This window comes from Pleurodeles waltl, chromosome 3_1, assembly GCF_031143425.1.
Source record: "Pleurodeles waltl isolate 20211129_DDA chromosome 3_1, aPleWal1.hap1.20221129, whole genome shotgun sequence".
Taxonomy (NCBI): Eukaryota; Metazoa; Chordata; class Amphibia; order Caudata; family Salamandridae; genus Pleurodeles; species Pleurodeles waltl.
The window spans coordinates 1,439,042,350-1,439,064,534 of record NC_090440.1 but is presented as its reverse complement, the minus strand read 5'-3'; the positions used below and the strand labels follow the sequence as shown (position 1 = coordinate 1,439,064,534).

The following is a 22,185-nucleotide window of genomic DNA, read 5'->3' as shown; positions in this document are numbered from 1 at the left end:
GCATAAGCCCGACTCGCTTATCATTAGAGTTCCCAGTTTTACAGCGTTCATGTTTTTTTAACATTCCAATCTGTGTTTATTCATATTTATTTCTTGCACATTTTGGGCCTCACTACAAGCTACCCCTACAAACTACCCACAAAGCCTCACTCGGACACAAACTTCAGTTTGCATTTTCATTGGGATTCTAACTATAACTATACAACAAAGGTGTTTGCCAACATCAGATTCACCAGATAAACCACAACATGCGGTCAAAAGGCATATACTCATATTTTGTGCACTTTGGTAAGTAGGGGGTACATCTAGTATTTGCATGTTATTACTCATGCATGGGTCCAAAACCTAGAATGATGCTCAAATTGTGCACCAATTAAAATATTACACCCTGGAATGTTTTTACTTGTATACTTGTAAGGAACATTTTCTGTGTACATCCATATTTACTTTGTATTTGTGAAAGATGAGGATACTATTAGTATATTTCCAAGTGTTCTCTATATTTATGTGTAAAAATAATTACAAATGTAAAAGTGCAGCCTTCTATAAAGCACATGTATGGCTGTTGTTTGAGACACGGGGAGGATACATCATAATTCTGAAAACTGTGTGATCCTCAGCAGCCAGCGGTTACCCGCTTTTCCTGCTGGACCAGCAAAGACTATTGCTCGGAGCATCAGACGATGCCGTTTCACCACAGACAACGCCGCCCCTTATAAAGCTTTGTGACTGTCACAGTCTCATATATCACTAAAGACCCATTCAAAGATAGGTTTGACTGTTTTTAGGCTTTGCGAATCTAAATATATGAAACTGAGTAAATAAACACTTTTTTCAAATTTAGGATCATCGGTCTGCATACTCCCCAACTTATTCCACACATTTCAGAATATTGATAGTTAATCAAATGATTTCTGTTTGAACTTATATGTTACTTGTTTTCCAGCAACAACTGCAGGCGTACGTGGCATGGGTGAATTCCCAGTTAAAAAAGAAACCAGATGTAAAGCCCATCCACGACCTGAGGCAGGACCTCAGAGATGGTGTTGTTCTAGCGCATCTCATTGAGATAGTCGGTGAGTATTAGTTTTTTCACTTGCCATCTTTGACATTCTGGGGTTTGCTAAGTTTCTGCTTGAGTTTTCCATTGCTTTGACAGCGTGCACTCATATCTCCCTTCATAGGTCTGAGTTTTGACCGCGCAGATGTCAAATTGCTTACAAAATACAGAGTGGGCTTTGGGTCTGTGCCTTTCAACTATTTGTTGTCTTCGACCATACTTTTTTAGCCACTGACTTGAGACTTTGTTAATCTACTCTTGGCTCTGCTCAGTGGAGTATTCATCTCTAACCTAATTCTTTTGGTTTATCCTTCTGCCTCTACTCCAGTGTTTGTATTGAACTGCCACGAGTGACCACTTTACAACTTAAGCCCATTCTGCCCTCGCTCGGTCTCTTTAATGCGCTCTGTCCTACACATTAAACCCAAACATGTTTTCTTTGCCAGTGTTTGTTTTAAATTTTACATTGTACCACTTGAGTCATTAATGGCGAACATACAGTAGTTTATTAGGATTTGGTTCCGCTTCCTTCATCTACCGGGTTCCCTGGCTCAAGAATCTTCAGCCATTGGCTTGAAACATTATCAATCACATCTTGGTTGAGCCCATAACAATATTTTAGTCTCATTTTCTTTATGTTGTCTCTCTAAGTATGTTCTTCTGCCTTGACTGGAATACATGAGGGACTTTTTTACATCTGAAAAGTACACTCTGTGATCACACAATTGCTTTTTTGATCCATCCAGGCATTCACTGAAAAGTACACTTTGTGATCACACAATTGCTTTTTTAATCCATCAAGGCATTCACTGAAAAGTACACTCTGTGATCACACAATTGCTTTTTTGAAACACAAATAAACCCTTTATTCATATGTTTTGCAGCAGACACTTTTTTTGTCTGCGCCACAGTGTGAGCATCAAATTTACTGGCTTTGCCACCGCTTGTTCCCACATTTGTACATTTCAATTTCCACTTATTTCATGTGTTCATTGTGAATTTGTTTTACATATCAATTTCCAGATTATTACATGTTTCATCTGTCTACTGCTTGATATCTATCCATGTCAAAAGTCAATTTCTTGAGTTCTTCCATTGCTTGATTTACACTCGTTTTACATGTATTTTATTTGCAGTTTTATATAGCGCAGACATGGCCTGAAGGCATCAGAGCACTTTACAACACACAGGATACAGGGTTACAGTGGATAACATTAATAGTAGTTAGTCCAGGACGTTTACATCAGTGCATGTTTACAGGAGTTAACACAAGAGGCAGTTACAACATTAGGGCAGAGGATATGAACAGTTAAAGGCAGATCAGGGCATAGTGGAGAAAGTACATAAGTCTGGTCTAGGGTGAATTAACCGAGATGTCTGTAAAAAAGAAGAAGCTTGAGATCCTTTTTGAAGGTTGCTAGGCAGGTGGTTAGACCAAGTAAGAGAGGCAAAGATTTCCAGATTCTAGTGGCGCTCCCAGGGAAAGACTGGTTTATGTATTGTTCTTGACTGAAAGAGGGGAGTTCCAGGGGCAGGGATTGGGCATTTCTGGAACCCCTGTCTGTGCTGGAGATTTGCAGTTTCTTGTTTAGATAGGAGTTTGAGGAGGAGGAGTGCTGGCTCTGTGTGTAAAGCAAGCAGTTTTGAATCAGGCCAGTGCTCAGTGGAGAGCCATTGGAGGGTTAGCAGGGCAGGGGAAATGTGGTCAAATTTCTTGAGACCTAAGACAAAGCGTGATGCAGCATGTAGTGTTGCTCAGTGGGCCTAGGTGAACTTTGGAAATGCCTTAGAGAATCTAGTTTAGAGGGAATGAGAGACTGCACCACTGTTTGGAGGTCTTGTTTCAGAATCAATTGTCTGATGAAGATTGAGACGATTATCAAGTGTGATGCCGAGTGAGCTAGCATTCGTGACAATGGCGAGGCTTCCTTCAAAGGCAGGAAAATTGGCTATCCATTCTAGCGTTTTTGCTTTCAGAGGTGAGATCAATAGAAATTCTGTTTTAGTTGGGTTGAGTTTTTAATGGCGATTGGACATCCAGTTTTTAATCTTTAAGAGTGTAATTGAAAGCAGGGCAACGTCCTCCGGGAATGAGATTTTAAAGTATATTTGGGTATCATCGGCATAGAGGTGGAAGAGACTCCCAGCATTTATGAGAATCACACATAGTGGTTTTAGGTAGAGATTGAGGTTGAAAAGGGTTGGCGAGAGGATCGAACCTTGAGGGACACCTTGGTGAACACTGACTGGTCTCGACAATGAGCTGCCCATTTTCACAATTTGGGAATTGTTGGAGAGGTAAGAGGAGAACCAGTCGAGGACAGTGCCTCCACATCCCATGCGTAGTTCAAGAATATGAAGGAGGTTATGATGGTTGACATTGTCAAATGCCGCAGATACACGGCGAGAGAGTAATTGACTATAGTGATCCATATGGGAAGTAGGTGTGTGGCAAGAGATTTGCTGATAGAGCCTGGAATAGCGTCCCGATGATGGTCTGAAGGTTTTTTTTTGGAGATAGGAGAGTGGAGAGAAAGATGACCATGTTTGTAGTGCTTTGGATGGTAGAGACTCAACCGTTCAAGGGAGTCATTGATGGGAACTAAAATATGGATGTCTCTAACTTTTTTATCAAAGAAATCCATTAAGTTGTTGCAACGGACCATGGATGGTTTGGGAGCCATAGTGATAGAGTGGACAGTAGACTGTGCAATAACCTCAAACAGGCACTTCAGTCTATTCTTTGCAGAACTCATGAGGGCTCTGATATGGGATAGTTTGGCTCTGAGGATTTGGGGGGTCATTCCTACATTGGTGGGCGGCGGGCGCCGCCCGCCAAGCGGGAACTGCCAATTGGCCGCTCCGCGGTCAAAAGACCGCGGAGGCCATTCTGACTTTCCTGCTGGGCCGGCAGGCGCCCGCCAAGGGAGCGCCCGCCGGCCCAGCGGGAAAGGGCCTGCAACACTGAAGCCGGCTATGAATGGAGCCGGCGGTGTTGCAGGTGTGCGACGGGTGCAGTTGCACCCGTCGCGATTTTCACTGTCTGCTATGCAGACAGTGAAAATCCTGCTGGGGCCCTGTTAGGGGGCCCCTGCACTGCCCATGCCAGTGGCATGGGCAGTGCAGGGGCCCCCAGGGGCCCCACGACACCCGTTCCCGCCATCCTGTTCCTGGCGGTAAAAACCGCCAGAAACAGGCTGGCGGGAAGGGGGTCGGAATCGCCATGGAGGATTCGCCCAACCGGGGTTAATCCGGCAGGAAACCGCCGGACCCGGTTTTCCGACCGCGGCGCCAGCCTGTTAGCGGTGCTTCCGTCATATTAGCCCTGGCGGTCGCCGACCGCCAGGGTTAGAATGACCCCCTTGGTCTTTGTATTGTTTTCTCACTTTGTGAAGCTTAGTCATACTAAGGAAAGATAGTGATTTTCTCCATTCTTTCTCATATTTTCTGATAAGCTTTCATTCTTCAAAAAGGTCTTGAGGGAACCAAGACCTAGAGGATTTTGTCTAGATAATTTGCACTTCAGAAGTGCACATTTGTCAGTAAGGGATTCCATGCAGAAGTTGATCTTGTTAGTGGCCTCATTGATGTCAAGATGAGGTGTGATCACAATTAGGGTGGGAAAGGCCATGATGGCCATGGCTTCTGTGTCAAGGTTGGATTTGTCTCTAAACCATATTTTCTCTTTCTTGGGTTTCCCATATGTTTTGGTGTGAGAGCCGACTAGAGAGAAAGGGATCTGCATGTGATCAGACCTGTCAACTGTAATGGTGTCACGTCTTTAGGCAGGGGGGGAATTGGAGATTATCACATCCAGTATGACGATTTTATGGTGCGTAGGTTTATGGCAGTGTGGTTGGAGATCATTGACATTGAGAAAGGAGGTAAAAGTGTCCACATAACTGTTGCCCACGTATCCTCAGTGGATGTTTAAGTCACCAAGAAAGATAATTGTTGTCAGAGCTGAGAAGTTGAGAGGTGAAGAAAGCCATTAATTCCTCATTAGAGGTGTTGTTTTGAGCCGGTATGTAATAAATCAAATTCAGTCTGAGGTTGGAGGTAGCGGATGTGTCAGTTCCACCGACAAGCTTTTGAAAGACTAAAAGTGAGTCTTTGGGAGGGTTTGACATCCCAGGGAGTTTTGATGAATGAGTGGGAGACCTCTTTAGTGACTATCTTCCCAGTCACAACACAAAATGGAGTAGTTGGGAGAAAGAAAAAGGTCTAGAGCGTAGTTAGATGAGACTTTGAGCTATGTTTCTGTGAGGATCAAGAATTCAAGATTATGGGTCAGGGTCGAGTTTGATAACTCTAGACAGTGTTTGACTACAGATTGACTTCTGTATGGCATGCAGTTTAGGGAGAAGCTGTTGTCTTTCTGACTTGGCTGGATAGTTGGGATTTGTATAGAGCTAAGAAGGGATGAGTGTGTACTGGAATGGTGTGTGTGAGTTTTAATGTGGTCAGTGATGATGGTTGAAATCTGGCAGCCTCCTATGAGAAGATAGGAGGAGGGGTAGGGGGAAAATAGGAGGGGGTAGTGGATTTTGAAGCTGCATAGCTCTTTAGGAGAAGGGGGTAGGTCTGAGTTGTCAAGGGGAAGTAGTGTCCGTTTGGGTCTGGGTAGGTGGCTGTCTCTCGGTATGCTGGAAAGGCGTAGGGGGAGGTTCCACAGGTAGTGATGAGGATAGGAGTGACGGTAAGTCAGGGAGTCACTATGCTGGAATGGAGCCAAAGTGATAGGGTCCATTCTTCGAGAGAGGTGTCAGAACGAGGAAACGAGCTTGTTGAAAAGAGACCAGTTATGTTGAATAATTGTGGGAGGATTGGGGTGGACTGTCAGGAACGGACTCTGAGGGGTTCAGGTGTAAAAGGGGGAGGCTCTGGTTGTTGGTGGCTGATGTTTGGAGATGTTGGGGCAGGAGGCAAAAAAGGAAAGTGGGGACATATGGGCTGACTGTGGGAATGAAAGAGGTGTTTCAACAGCAGCCGGAGTTAGAGATAATGGTTTGTTATGTTAAAAGGACTTATAAAGCAGACGATTACCCTGAGTGGCTACTGCTAGAACAAGAATGGATAAGCCAACAGATTATTTGGAAAACAACCATGGTTTGAGTTCCTTCCTTAAGGAAGATCAGCAAGGGCAGAGCTCTAATATGAGAGGGAAGGCTATTCCAGAGCGTGGTGGTCCGTGTGATGAAACTTCTGCCACCCCAATTAGTCTTCCTACATCTTGTAATCGTCAGTTTCCTTGTTCCAGCAGAGCGCAGAAGTCTATTAGGTTTGTACCACTGAAAACAATTCTTTAGGAAGTCAGGCCCAAATTGTGCGGTGCTTTATGGGCTGTACATAGGGCTTTGAACTTAATTGGGCTTCTCACTGGGAGCCATTGTAACTTACAGATTGCTTGTGAAATCGGCTGAAATTTCAGAATTCCAAGGAGAAGTCTAGCGGCTGTATTTTGAACTATCTGTAGCTTATTTAGGTGCTGGTCCTGTAAGATCATGTAGAGTCCATTGCAGTAATCTAATTTAGATAGAGCTAGAGCAGTAAAGGCAGCTTGTTTTTGGAGGTGATCGGGATATAGGGAGGATTTGTTTTTAGCATCTTAAGAGTGAAGAAAGAGGAGGAGACAACGGAGTTTAACTGGCTTCCTAGATTCTACTTGTTGGCAATTTGTATTCCTAAATGTTTAGCCTTTTTTACAGGGATAGGAGGGGAACCTAGATCCCTGAGCCACCATGACGGGCCCCATGCTGGCACTAAATTTCGAAACAGTATAACCTCAGATTTGTCTGACTTGAGTTTCAGACCATGATTACTCATCCATGAACTGATGGTGTACATGCAGTCATGGAAATGAGTGGAGACTCCCGGATCAGAATCATTATTAAAAGTGGATATGACTATCTGAATGTCGTCAGCATATGAGGTTAGAGTAAAGTCAAATTATTTAATAAAGGAGGCCAACTCAGTGATATATGCATTAAAAATTACAGGACTAAGAAGGATAAAGGGGATGATTCAAATTGGCCTAGGGCAACAGTGGTCTCTGCGCCTGATAAAAACGAGGTCAAAAGGGCCAAAGCCTTAACCTTGATGCCTAATTTCCTTAAACGACTGAAAGCAGCTTTTGGTCAGCCGTATCAAAGGCTTCCGATAAGTCAGGAGGATGAGGGCAGCGGCACCGTCCCTAATTTTATCTGTAGCTTTGATCAGGGCAGTTTCTGTGCTGTGCTCTAGTCTGAAACCAAGTTGTGATGGGTCAAACAAGAGATTATCATGGATGAACTGTGAGAGCTGAGAATTCATTTCCTTCTTGACAATCTTGGCTGGAAAAGGAAGGCAAGAGACAGGGCGGTAGTTGTTGTGGTCAACTGGATTCAGGCCTGATTTCTTTAGCAGGGGGAGGATTGAGGCTCTTTTCCATTGTAAGGGAAAAGCCCCAGAAATAAACATAGAATTTAAGATGGCAGAGAGATTGGATCATTGTTGTCTGGTGCCAGCTTGAGCAGCGGTGGAAGGCAGGGGTCAAGGGGACATGATCCTTTTTGCTCCAACGTCTAGGGAAACTGGAAAAAATGCCCTGAAAGATATCTGTCCTGAGCTTTCTTGAATAAAATGCCACTGGTGTGGTGGTGTTGGAAATCTCAAATTTGGAGTAGATTTAATTAACCTTCTCTATAAAATCGTGGACCAATTTGTTGCGTAAGAGCTGGCTGTATGTGGCAACGTTAATGCTTGGCAAGATAGTCAGTTTTGTTATCACTCGGAAGAGCTCTTTCGCTTGTTGCTGATTTCAATATCCCTCCATGAGAGGGGCGTGGTTGAGCGCCGGTCCTGCGGGGCATAATCACAAAACAGCAGTGGAAAAGAAAGGTACATAAACTGGTATCCATCAACCCCTGCAGTTCTCCCAAGCTCCCCTTTGAGGAACTGTGTACTGGTAAATTAAACACTCATTACAACAAGTCGTAAGAACAATCTAATAAACCATAAAATCCATATAAAAGGGAGAAGACTTCCTCTTATAATGGCGCCCAACCAAGGAAGCCAGGGACATCCAAAAGGCACCTGGTGCCTACAAGTAAATGTAATGAGGGCTGTCCGTCTCACTCAGGAGTAGCTGTGCGGATGTGCTGTTGCAGATTTAAATATCCCTCCAACGAGAGGGGCGTGGCTGAGCGCCGGTCCTGCGAGGTGCGATTGCAAAAAACAGCAGGAGAAAAGAAAGGTGCATAAACTGGTGTCCAGCAACCCCCTGCAGTTCTCCCGAACTCCCCTGTGAGGAACTGTATACTGGTAAATTAAACACTCATTACAAGTCGTAAGAACAATCTAATAAATCATAAAATCCATAAACGAGGGAGAAGACTTCCTCTTATAAAGGCCCCAACCAAGGAAGCCAGGCACCTCCAAAAGGCACCTGGTGCCTACAAGGAAATGAAATGAGGGCTGTCCGTCTCACTCAGGAGTAGCTGCGCGGACTTGCTTGTTGCAGATTTTAATATCCCTCCATGAGAGGGGCGTGGCAGAGTTACGGTTCTGCAAGACGCAATCACAAAAAACAGCAGGGGAAAAGAAAGGTGCATAAACTGGTGTCCTGCAACCTCTCCAGTTCTCCCAGGCTCCCCTGTGAGCAACTGTATACTGGTAAATTAAACACTAATAAAAAGAAGTTGTGAGAACAATCTAATAAATTATAAAATCTATAAAAAAGGGAGAAGACTCCCTCTTAAGATGGCACCCAACCAAGGAGGCTAGGAACCTCCCAAACGGCACCTGGTGCCTACAAGGAAATAAAATGAGGGCTATCTGTCTCGCTCAGGTGGAAAGTTGGAGAGAAACGGTGCGGAAATGGTTTGTGGGAGGTATGTTCAAGGTCTGGAACTGGCAGTGAGCTATAGGTTGTGGGGAGCATTACGGATTGTAGGTGAGTCTGGGTTGGGAGAAGTTGTCTGCGTAGACCAGAAAGCGTGGGAGTGGGTGGGAGGTGTTATGGGTGGATGAAGAGGGGGATCGTGGAGGGTCTGAGGGTGAGATAAATTAAGTTGATTGTGTTGAGGTTTGTGTTGTTGGATTGGAACATGATCTTCCCATTGTTGTAAATGAATATAGAAAGGTTGACAGAGAGGTCAAAGGGGGAGCAGCATTTAGGTTTACATCCAAAGGGGATGTCCGAGAGAAAAGAGGATGGTAGAAAACTGCTTAAGGATGTAGTCTATAGGTCAGTGTTGTTTGTGAAGAGGAGGAGGTCACTTTTAAGAGAGCCTTTACATTGGCAGTGGTATTGGTCTGCGAAGAGGGTTTCCTGGAAGTCCCTCAAGGTCCTGTGTTTTAGGTTTTTCATTGCGTCTTTGGGAAGATTTGGGGGTTATTTGATCTTGCACCAGATTTGGAAAAGGGCGTTGGGGTGGAGCTGATGGCAGCTGGTGTCGACAACCTGTTGGGGGCTGATGCCAGGATCCAACTTCTTACCAATAATTTTCAGAGGTATTGTGTTTGGGGCTTGTCAAGGAGAAGTGCGTAAGGATCCAGCTTCTTACAGACTGATCCCAATTGTTGTTGTTTTGGGTTAGTTGAGAGGTGTCTGAGCAATGAGTTGAAGTTGATGAGCAGCTGATTAGTTTTAACATGGCCACCAATCCTGTTGTTGTGGTCGATGAGTGTGAGCCTAGTACAAGATGGCCACCGCACCTTGCTTTACAATCCTCTTTCCAGTATTATGTGGAAGGGCTAGTGAATGTGAGCCTAATCTAAGAAGGCAACTATTCTTGATTCTCGCAGTCTTCTTTCTGTTGTTGTCAGTAAAGACTGTTGAGGACCTCCTCAGTTGCTATGGTTCAATCATGAGGAGGATTCTTAAAATGTGTATAAGTATTTCACAGTTGAAGCAGCAGGTAATGGCCGACCACCACTTATGTGTGAAATTTGAAACTAGTGAGCATTTGCATCAGACAGTGGGACAAAATGTAACATATCTGTACAACATATACAGTTAACATGGATGGAATTGAAAATGGCAGAAAATGGCTACGCTTTAAACTTTGCGAGCGTCCTTCAGAGTTGCAAGCTGTTAAAAGCTGCCCATAGCTATGTAAAAAGTTGCTCAGACAGGGTATGGTTGCGCGTCCTCAGCACAAAAGTTCAGGCTCATATTCACATGTTGCTGCAGAGCTGCTCCAGCAAGTCCTGGGCTCTCTGTCCTCTTCCCCTTCGCCTCCCAGGCATGCAGATGTGTCTGGCTGCCCCTCTCCCCTTCTTGGGCTGATGCTGGCAGAAGGAGCCGGTCAGCAGCGCTCACAGGGGGCTAAGCTTGCTGTGGGAAATCCTGTGTCCCCCCCAGCTTCCTCGACTTTGCCCTGTAGTGCAGGCCCGCATACAAGGGGAAGGGAACTTTGGACAGAACTTTTCCACTTCTCCTTCCCCTTTTTGTAAAACTCCCTCGCTTTCCTGCTGCACACTGTTTGCAGCAGAGACAGACCAGGCCTTCATAGCGGCGGCACCTCCCACCTGGTCGCCCACCCGGATCCCACAAACTCAGACCATACCAATTTTGCTTTTCTGGAAGAATTGAGGCCCCAGTTTATTAGGCAATTTTCAACTTAAAAGCGATCCTTCAACCACCATTTTCAATTCTTCAAAGAGCTATTGCCCTTCTTTTCATGGGCCTCCGAAGCACTGTGCCCTACATTCAGTGCCGGCCAGTCTGCCCCAGGTGCCTTATCACCTTGGGGTGTGTAACCATTCGTTTGCATTCAGGGCAAGCGTCTGCTTCCAGCCCCAACCGGAAACCATTTGTTTGCATTCAGGGCAAGCGTCGGCTTCCAGCCCCAACCGGAACAAGCCTGTGCCCTCCTTGTCACGGCCCCAAGCACTGTGCCCTACATTCAGCGCTGGCCAGTCTGACCCAGGTGCCCTATCACCGTGTGACCTTTCACTTCCGGTGCGTCCACTCAGTTCCTTCCTGGTAAGCGTCTGCTTCCAACCCAGCCAGGTGAACTTTCACTTCCGGCACCACCACACCTTCCTTTCGGGCAAGCGTCTACTTCCAGCCCACCGGTTGACCATTCACTTCCGGTATCACTATTCATTTCAATCAGGGCAAGCGTCAGCTTCCAGCCCAAGAATGAATTGGTATCCTGGGTGAACGTTTCCATCCTTCTTTTCCAGTTGACCTAGTCACCTCTACACCAATTTCTTCTGGGCCACAGGCTCTGCCCTTGATTGTTCCCTTCCGGTTCAACCACAAGGCCATTGTGGTAGCCTGTCAGTACCACCCTGGGTCCTGACTGTCACTTGTTTGTGGCCTGTTCCACTCCAGCACCTTGCCATAATTCTTAAGGATCGCATTGTAAGTACCGCCATGCCTTGCAGGGAGCTTTCGCTGCCTGCAAGGCCACCCCCCACGCCATAGGTGCGCCTCAATTCTTCCACTCTACGAATAACCTCTTGCATTCAATGATGCACGTCTGACATGTGTACCCCATGGGGACAATGTTAGTCTGGCTGCCGCAAATGAAACTATGCTTAATCCTACCTACGGCTACCCCCAACAGGAATTTGGCCATGAGGCCGTTTAGCCTTCATCTTGACATCTATATACTATCTTGGGATTTAGCCCCTATCTAGGACCTCCTGGGGATGGTCTCTGATGATATCACCTCTTTCACATCCATGGTCCTAGCCAACTCAGTGAGGGATTCCCTCATAATCTGAAACAAGTTGCCTCTACTGCTAGCGGATGATCAAAATATCTGAATTCCTTGCCCGGGCTCGGCATGCCTGAATTCTACCCCTGTAACCGACCCTTGTGCGCCAAAACAGGAAAATTGCATCCCCCCCTGCTGCCGGCTGTTCATGCCCTTCAACACTCCTGACAGTGTGTTCCCACTGGCTCATCCCATTCCTCGAACAGGCATCGACTCAGAGAACTCATCCAATTCACCAGTTTCAGGCATTAGTGGAACCTCCTTGTTGGCCGATCCCTTTCCTTCAAGACTGCCACTGAGGCATGCACAAGGTTTTTTTTTTTTTGTGCTATCCCCTGATACCTCCATTATCTTTTGTTGTGCCTCTTGGTAGCACACTGATCCGCCTAAGTTAGTGTTTAGGTGTTACCAGTTATAAAATCCACTATTGTGACTCCTCTATATCCTTTGAATGTGCACTCTGGTAAGGTGGGCAGGGGTAGTTGTCACCTCCGGGGTATGTTTTCCAGCCTGGTAGTTCACATCCTGGGTCACCCCTACCAGGACCTGCCACATCCTCTGAGCCAGACCTAAATCGACGATGTGGGGCACTCCCTCATCAGGGCTCGTCTGATCCACATCCGTTTTGCAGCTGACCTAAAATGAAATAGGCGTTAGCATAATGAAAGGTGTCAGTGTTATTGGAGTGCAAGTGCGGTCACCTTTGTTATATTCTAACTAGTGAACCTTGAAAATCATTGGGGTAATGGAACGGACTTAAGTGTGCGTGCACCTGTAAATGCAGATGGGCCTGACTCAATGGAGAGACATAAGATCTGTCCTACTTCCTTACCCCTAATCAGCCCCAGTAGTCCAACGCTTTATTTAACCCCATCCACCTTGCTATTGTGCCTCAATTATGAGACTGGAACAAGGGGGTCTGTGGGGCATTTATTGTATAGCAAAAGGTGCCTTCTAAAATAGTGAAGTGGGAGGGAGGGTTGGGGGGTATAAGTACTTGGAAATACAGGTGGGCTCAGTCCATCCATACTAGCACCATAGATAGTTTACAAGAGGAGAGAAAACAGCTCAGCCCCACTATCTTCCTTTTACTGTACCTCCCATTCCTGCTTGCTCCACCCAGTTGCTTAGACTTACCTGGTGTTCTTGCCCCCGGCCCTTTATATTTCTTCCTGTTTCCCTTTGCTACATTAGTGATAACCGTCTGCCCAAGTCGTGTCACCACCTTACTCTGGGGAACCCTACCCCCTTTGCCATTTCACTGCACTCTCTCCTTCCTTATAACCTATAATAGAAAACAACTTGTTAACAATCTTGCTCATCTTCACCCGACCAGATGCATTTGCCCCCCCCCTGCTGTCCCTCGCTGTCCTACCGGACACGTGCATCACAACACCTGATATGTCCAAGAGATACCCCATGCTCTTTTTTTTTTTTTTTCTTTTTTCTTCCCCCTAAAAGCCTGCTGGGCATCTCCTACTGTTCGTTGAAATTACGGTATTGAGCTAAGTTACCTTTGGCACGTTGTATGCACTCCAGCTGCTTTGACTACCCACTCCTCTTTCCTTCACATGTGTGCTCGTTACTGAGTAGTGCTTACTTGTGTCCAGGTTACATGCCCTTAACTTTCCCCCGCCTGAGTACCTGCCAATGTTCCCCTTTATTTTGTGTGATAGTCTTTATTTTCCATCTGTGAAAATTCTTCTTCTAACATCTTTCGTTAAACATTACCGTACCCACCTACTTAGAACAATGATGACAACCTGAGGATGCCTGAGAGGCAACTCAATCCCTTCCCATTTCACCACAGACATAAAAGGATTTGAATCCCCCAGTATAAAATTATCCCTTTTAGCTCTTGTTTTGCCGCACTGTGACTTATTTGAATGCTTGGAATTGAAAACTGTTTGCCATTTCTGCCTTTCACATTCCCCTGCTCAGATGTGATATATATTTTTTTTTTGTGCACAAACCTACTACTCTTTCTGCCTTTCACAAGGCCTATATTATATGCCGTACCTCACTCCCCTTGACCCACCTTGCATCAATGTGGCGCACTGGGGAAGGGGGAAGAAGGAGCGGAGAGCGCTCAGTATCTCCCAACTCCTAACTCCCTCCACCCCAAACACCCGGCGAGATGCCTTGCACAGCCACCCAAGTCAGAAGAGGGCCAAGGTATACCTCCCACCACAGCAAACCGGGTGGGGTTTCTAGGAACAAATGCAATCTCCCCTGCCAACCCCGAGGACTAGGCATCTGCTGTAGAGATCGCCGTCTGTCCAGCAAGGTGCCAACCTAACAGTAAAAGACAATGCTGTTGTTGAGGCATTTTTTTTTTGCCTCATAGCAGTTTCAACCCCTTAGGTCACCCTGTAAGCATAAAGGGTAAATAATGATAAGGATGGGGGTCTCAACCTTTACGCACGTGCTCACCGTTTGTTTAACTGGTGGATGTGCTCCTCCATTTAAGGGTAGTACCTAAAAAGACCCACCAGAAACACTGCATTTGCTAATGGTTGTTAGGTGATTGTTTGCACATGTTCCGCTTTTGCATATCAGTCTTTTCACTCCCTCTTGGCTGTGCTTTTCCACATCTCCTTCATCCCTTTAAATACATAATGCACCCATTCCCCTGTAACGAGTGCATTTGCATATTGTTTTGCGTGAGCCTTATATATATACATTTGTTTTTTGTTTTTTTGTATACCTCATTCCCCTACATCGGCTCAAAATTACCATTGCCAGCAGAATACATCACCACTATACTCTATGCCACACCCCTTCACTCCATAGTAAAATTACCATTAGTGAGTGCATACAAACCAGGCCTACCCACACAAGTGAGGTACCATTTTTATCGGGAGACTTGGGGGAACGCTGGGTGGAAGGAAATTTGTGGCTCCTCTCAGATTCCAGAACTTTCTGTCACCGAAATGTGAGGAAAATGTGTTTTTTTAGCCAAATTTTGAGGTTTGCAAAGGATTCTGGGTAACAGAACCTGGTCAGAGCCCCACAAGTCACCCCATCTTGGATTTTCCTAGGTGTCTAGTTTTAAAAAATGCCAAGGTTTGCTAGGTTTCCCTAGGTGCCGGCTGAGCTAGAGGCCAAAATCTACAGCTAGGCACTTTGCAAAAAACACGTCAGATTTCAATGTAAAAATGTGATGTGTCCCTGTTGCGTTTCCTGTCGCGAGCATTAGGCCTACCCACGCAAGTGAGGTACAGTTTTTATCAGGAGACTTGGGGGAACACAGAATAGCAAAACAAGTGTTATTGACCCTTGTCTTTCTCTACATTTTTTCCTTCTAAATGTAAGACAGTGTGTAAAAAAGACATCTATTTGAGAAATGGCCTGTAATTCACATGCTAGTATGGGCACCCCGGAATTCAGAGATGTGCAAATAACCACTGCTTCTTAACACCTTATCTTATGCCCATTTTGGAAATACAAAGGTTTTCTTGATACCTATTTTTCACTCTTTATATTTCAGCAAATGAATTGCTGTATACACGGTATAGAATGAAAACCCATTGCAAGGTGCACCTCATTTATTGGCTCTGGGTACCTAGGGATCTTGATGAACCTACAAGCCCTATATATCCTCGCAACCGGAAGAGTCCAGCACACGTAACAGTATATTGCTTTAAAAAATCTGAAATTGCAGGAAAAAGTTACAGAGTAAAACGTGGAGAAAAATGGCTGTTTTTTTCAGCTCACCTTCAATATTTTTTTATTTCAGCTTGTAGGATCTACACAAATGACCCCTTGCTGAATTCAGAATTTTGTCTACTTTTCAGAAATGTTTAGCTTTCAGGGATCCAGCATTGGTTTCACACCCATTCCTGTCACTAACTGGAAGGAGGCTGAAACCACCAAAAATAGTAAAAATGGGGTATGTCCCAGTAAAATGCCAAAATTGTGTTGAAAAATGTGGTTTTCTGATTCAAGTCTGCCCGTTCCTGAAAGGTGGGAAGATGGTGATTTTAGCACCAGAAACCCTTTGTTGATGCCATTTTCAGGGAAAAAACCACAAGCCTTCTTCGGCAGCCCTTTTTTCCCATTTTTTTACAAAAAACGAAATTTTCACTGTATTTTGGCTAATTTCTTGGTCTCCTCCAGGGGAAACCATAAACTCCGGGTACCATTGGAATCCCTATGATGTTGGAAAAAAAGGATGCAAATTTGGCGTGGATAGCTTATGTGGCCAAAAAGTTATGAAGGCCTAAGCGCAAACTACCCCAAATAGCCAAAAAAGGGCTCAGCACGGGGGGGGGGAAAGGCCCAGCAGCTAAGAGGTTAATGTTGTCATTAACAAATTCACTTACCTATAATGTTCTTTAACCTTTGTTTTTCTGTGTGTGTGTGTATATATATATATATATATATATATATATATATATATACATATATAATAATCATATCACAGATAGCCCTGTTTGTGCCATCCCTTTTAAAATACCAAACACAACATTACAGACATTTTCAAAGCAAGGGAAGTCAGCTTGAAGGCATTCTGGCTCAAGTAGAATGGAAGGACACCCTCCATATGTTGCAGTGCAATAACCCGTTTCACTTTCAAAGGCACAATACTGCAATCCAAAACATTATTTCACAGGACCTTCCTCAGACCTTGATGAGAGTTAAACAGTTAATTTTATTCTGTAAAAGAAAAACTGTCAGTCAAGTAAACCGATCTGGGTTACATGGAAAACTCCATGAGTTTCACATCAGGCAGACAGAGAGCACACTCACCATAACTACTCACTTGGGCTCCCTACTGTTTATAGGGTCGAGCGCAAAGCTTTTAACTACGCCCATGTCAAGCCCATCAGTTTGGTTGGTTTGTGGGCTTGCGTTTTTAAAATTAGCTTGATTTCATTAGTGAAAGGCATGCATACATCATGACTTTTCCGGTGTTCAGCCCTCCTCCAGCGCACCGGCCAACTACTGAAAACATACGAGGCCCCATGTTTTCCGTATGGTTTCTGCACTATTTTTTCTCTTTATTTCGAAGGCAGCATTATCTCACTGAGCAGTAGTCGAGCGCTTTGCATGCCATCAACCCTGTTACATGGATATTTGCATTTTTGCTGGTTACATGGATATTTCAATATTGTTTAACCTCTTCCTGGTTTGAATTAGTAGAAAACGTTTAATAAAATTCAAAGTTGTTCCGATCAAGGGCCCCCAACATATGTCTTGTGGGGCCCCAAAAATTCTAAAGATGACACTGACTTGATGAGCTGTAATGAATATGAAATTCGTTATCAGTAACTGAGCCCCGAAGCAACCCAGTCCGAGAGCAACGCAACCACAACTGCAGCCTTCATCTAGCAACTTATATTACCTCATGTTCCAGAAAGTGCTTAGGACGCTCAAACAACACAAAAGTCAATGCTGGGTAAAAACCGACACGTTTAAATCGCCCAGTAGGCGATCTGGGGTCCTACCACAGATAGGGCGCACGCTCCCCTACAGCGCCATGACGCACCTTTAAGCAGGTGCACCGGGTCCAAACACGAAAAGAAACCCTATTGTGTTGAATGCACTGCCCTGAGGGCAGCCACAAACTGGCGCTGATTCCAGGGCAGCGCATTCAAGAGAATACAGAGCAGCCGTTTAAAAGCTGATCCATGTTTCTCTGTTATTATCAAAGTGGTGGCATCAGAAAAAAATGGTTGCATTATTTTTAAACTTCGACAAACTTCGCTTGTACGCGAGGGGAAACAAGGGATCAGCATGTCCAGAGGGTCTTTTCATATAAGTTTAGACATTTATTCGATTTTCCCATAAATATCAAAGCCTTGCATCTGAAAGTAAGGATAGGAAACATTACCCTGGAGAACTGGCAAACTAGCAGACAGAGGAAGAGACAAAGAGACTGAGGAAGGCAGTGTTTAGCAAAGGAGCCATGCCATGGGCCCTAAGCAAACAAGGAAAGTGCCCCATGCTCCTTCTGTGGGTTTAAAATGCAGCCATAATCTAGCACCAGTGGGCCCATCGCACCTGAGGGCCCCGGTGCCACTGCACCTGCTGCACCACTGGCAGCTGCTCCCTTGAAGGAGGACAGTCGAATAGCGTATGCCTTGAGATGAGCTTTAGATATTTCATAGACCGAGTGGTGCTGGGGTGGAAAGCGCAATACAGGGATCATGTACCACAGGTGGGAATCTACGGAACACACATGTAGCTTCCAACTTGACAGCGGCAGAAAGTCGATAGGGGAGGTATTCTTCGACTCCTTAAAGTCTGAGGCAAGAAAGATAGCCTGTCACTGAACGAGTTTTAGGAGGTTGTGTTCGTAACTGAGTGGGTGATTTTGATATGCTCCATGTGGCCTCTGTTTAGGTTTGGCATGCAATGGCGCCTGGGCCTTTCATTGGAAGCGTTGTTTTCTTTCACACTCCAGGGTGGTATGACACAGCCAGCCTTTGGCTTCTTTGGCCCAGGATCCTTCATCCATTGGTTTGAGACGCTGCCAGTCAAATGTCGGATCAGCCCACAGGAGTATTTCAGTTTCTCCTTATTTCTGTTGAGAGTTTGTGTATCCTTCTGCCTTCATTGGAATACTTGAGGCACTATTTGAACAGTATATCCCCAACACACAATTTGTTTATCTCTTGCATACATTCTATACACCCAGCAATCCCTTTTTATTATTTTGTGCTGCAGCAAGCATTTGTACAGCCTTTGTCAAGTTTGTCAGATGCAAGTGTCAAACCTATCGACTTTGCCATTGTTTATGTGGAAATTTGCATTGTGAAGCACTTGCCACCAGCATCCACCTAGTTGTGTAATATCTATCCAGGTCTTCACAGTGTTTGTAGACAACACGTCAAAAAGGCAATGTAAAGCAAAATAAAATGTCTTTATCATGTTAAAACTGATGATCGGCGTTTTTAACTCCTGTTATCTATACACAAGAAGTTGGATGTAAGTCTTACGACCTAATGATAATCAACACACTGCTCATTGCAAAAAAAAAAAAAATGTTTAGGTTTCACATACGCATATCAGTAAACCCGTGTTCTTGCTGTGCCGGCCAAGGCAAACGAGCATCTCTTCCAAAAGATTAACATTTTAAAGGCCCAGATTGCGATAATTTGAGAGACAGAATTCTCCTTATATATATTCGAATCTCGTATTTGTGTTTATTGTTTATTCCGCACCACAGCGTGTGTACAGCACGAAACATACAGAACTGCCGTTTTTTGAATGGGAAATGTAACAGTTCTTGTGCTAAGAGAAGATAGTTATACCTATTAGGGGAAATGCTTGATTAAGAAGACAGGCTGTGAAGAACCTTTGCTACTCAAAATAATAAGAAACAAGCACCGGCAAAGCCAATGAGCCTGACATTGTCTGCAAGCCTTTTGGGTTTGTCATTACTCATTTTGTAATTTTTTGTGTAAAACATTATTGTTGTGGGAACTGATGATCTGGGTGATTGGTTCCAAAGGAGTCCTGCAGAACTGCAGCGGTACCAAAAGATCGGCCATTCCAATTGGCGAAAGGAGCATTTTCTCTCTTCAGTCATTTCAGTACTGTGGTACTGGTACCGAATATAAAGAATTAGCTAAAAGCAAAAATTACTTTTTAGTCTCAAATGTACATATTGCCATAGTAGTCGCTTGCACTGAAAAAAAATGACTGTGTGTGTGGACGTGCTGCTTGTGAAAAAACAGAATGGCGTCACTCACAGTGAAGTTAGGTAATGAGTGAAGCAGACCGAATCACTGTCCCATGCAGTATCGTTCAGTGGGCAGAAAATAAATTTGAATGACACAAAAAGAAACCAATGGCTGAAGAGGGCTGGCTGAAGGCCCCGTGCGAGTATAATATAGTTTCATAATGTACTATAATGTATAGTTTGCATTATGTACTTCCACTGTGCAGTTATAGTTAAATCAGAGTTTCCAAAGGAAAGTAATTTTTTGTTGTGCTAATACGTTTGATGCAGTTGAATCTGCAAACATCTTTCAGAAAGGTAGTTCAGACACTTTGGCACATTCATAGAATGTTTTGAGCTGATTCATCAAGTGGGAGCAAAGAAATATGTAGGACCCATAAGTGTGATTACCTATCTTGATTCCCATAGGAAACTTTCACCTATAATACAAATGAGTATTTGCAACGCAATGGGTCTCACGTTTGCTTGAGTTAGAGCTGTTAATGTTGTAAATTCCTAACTGGACTTTTCTTGCCACTTAAATTGAAAATGAAAAGTAAAACAGTTGACATAAGCGAGCTGATTCAAAGCGCCACGGCCATCATGAGTATGAGTGTGAAGGAGAGACACAAAAGGAAAAGGAAGTTTGCCCGCAGTCAAACATATCGGCAAACGTGTAATTATCCATGTAACAGTGTTGATGTCCAAGGCAGTAACAAAACTGCCCCAACGAGGGACAAATGTAAACCATTTACCAGTGATAACAAAGGATTTGTTAAAGGCAAGCCCATGAACGAGTGATAGTGATGGGTGTGCTGTGGGCTTGGTTAAAAGCCCACATAGATACCAACATGTCAGAAAAGCAGCGCTTGCGCGCTGCTGTGCTCGACCTAAAAACAGCAGGCCGGTGTTCATTCAAAGTTTTCCTCCAAAAAAATTTGAACGTTACTCAGAAAACATGCTTTTTGTGATCTGGTGTAAATCTGTTCAGTTTTCAAGAAATTAGCATTCAAAGTGGGGCTCAGGTTCGTCATGAAAGGGTTAACCCTCAGAAAAAGTTAGGTATATCTGGGTGATTGATCCCACAGGAGTCCTGCAGAACTCCATCAATACCAAAATATAGGCCATTCCGATTGGTGAAAGGAGCTTTTTCTCTCTTCGGTCATTTCAGTAATGTGGTACTGGTGCTGGTACCGAATGATCTGATTGGATGGTCACAACACTGAAGAAAAAGGTGCAGTTGCCATTATCAAGGACTCAGACATTGGTGCAGTGCCTTTATTAGGGACTCAGTCCTTGGTGCAATTGCTATTATCCGGGACTTGGCCCTTGAGTCCTGGAAAAGTTTTTAAGCAGCCACATAAGTGGACATTATAGGCACATTCAGACCCCTAGGGTTGTGTGGGGTGGACAGGGCAGTGCCCCAAATGGACCCCTCCTTAGAGTAAATTGAAAGCAAAAATTATGTTGGGTCGCCAGTACCACTGTACCAGCACCTAGTACTTTGGTACCCAGCTAAGTTACTCTTGTGGTATGGTGGTACCGATACCAAAGAAACCATTTAAAAAAATGAAAAGGGTCAGTCATAGACTAGATCTTGCAGCCAGCCGCCATTGTGCAGGCCATAAGCTGTGCAGAGTGGGAGTTGGCTGCCTGTACTGGGTTAGCCACAGGACCACCCTACTGCTGCGTACTGTGAAAGGCTGTGCATAGTGGGTGTTTGGGCAAGCCTGGGAGCTTGGGCACCCACTGGGTTTTGCGCATAGAGCCTGTCCAGGGGCCAAACCCTGTGGCTAATCTCCCACTGAACACAGTCAAAGGCAGTTCACAGCGGGGTAGGTGGGCACTCCTGAGAGGTTGGGGACCCGCGAGGGATTGGCTGCATGTCCTGACCACAGCCAAAACCCCTCTGCTCAAGGTTGAAGGCTGTGTGCAGTGGGAGTGTTGACCCCGGGTTACCCGAGGGGGTTGGGTGTGTGCTCAACACTGAATATGATTAAAAAAAAAAAATGAAATTCACCGGAGAAAACAAAAGTTAACATGCTGCTGTAGCTATGTACGATAATAGGATGTTAACAATCAAAATTCAGCTGAAATGCATAATCACAGGTCTGATGGCAACGCCTAGTAGTGTGTAAACCCGGGTGTTAGACACTAATTTAAGATTCATAGGAGTATTACAAAAATGGTGGGGGAGGAAGGAAAGGAAAACAAAGACAAGAGCTATTATTAGTACTCAAAACCTACAGCATAATTACAAAGGACACAAAGCATGGTAGGCAGAGCTGCATCAGACAGTCCCAGGTGTGCAGTGGTTGTGGCAAGTGCCGAACAGGCATTGGTAAAGCCAATAGAGCTGGTTTCAAAGTCCAAAATATGTACCATTAGCTCATTATTTTTTTTACTTCTTTCTAAGTTTCAACAGAAAGAGAACACACCTGACTCATCAGACATGATGATTTTCATCATATTTGTGTTTGGTGTTTTTGACCAATCAGTTATTTACAACTGTAAATGAATACACCCCCCAGCATTCTTCTAGCTGGGCTTCCTCTCTCTACAAATTTGATCATGACCCTCTATGGTATCATATCATTTGTGCCAGATCTTTGAACTTTTTTGGAGATCCTCTGGTTTGATATATTACTTCTTCTGCCTTCCTGCATCATTCCATATTGTGGCACCAGTCGTTAAAGCCATGGTTGAGTCCACTGCCAACTAGCAGTTATGTCCCGTCTGGCCAG

General features: G+C 44.6%; 1 protein-coding gene across 9 annotated transcripts in view; it reads left to right on the top strand.

The window, feature by feature from the left end:
* The window catches only part of DIXDC1 (DIX domain containing 1), a 523,962-nt gene that overhangs the window by 184,881 nt on the left and 316,896 nt on the right, over positions 1 to 22,185 (top strand). For all 9 annotated transcript variants that reach the window (XM_069224996.1, XM_069224988.1, XM_069224993.1 and 6 more), the window contains one exon: positions 947 to 1,076. In XM_069224996.1, the coding sequence (XP_069081097.1) occupies positions 947 to 1,076 (130 nt within the window). The remainder of the gene's footprint in view (positions 1 to 946; positions 1,077 to 22,185) is intronic.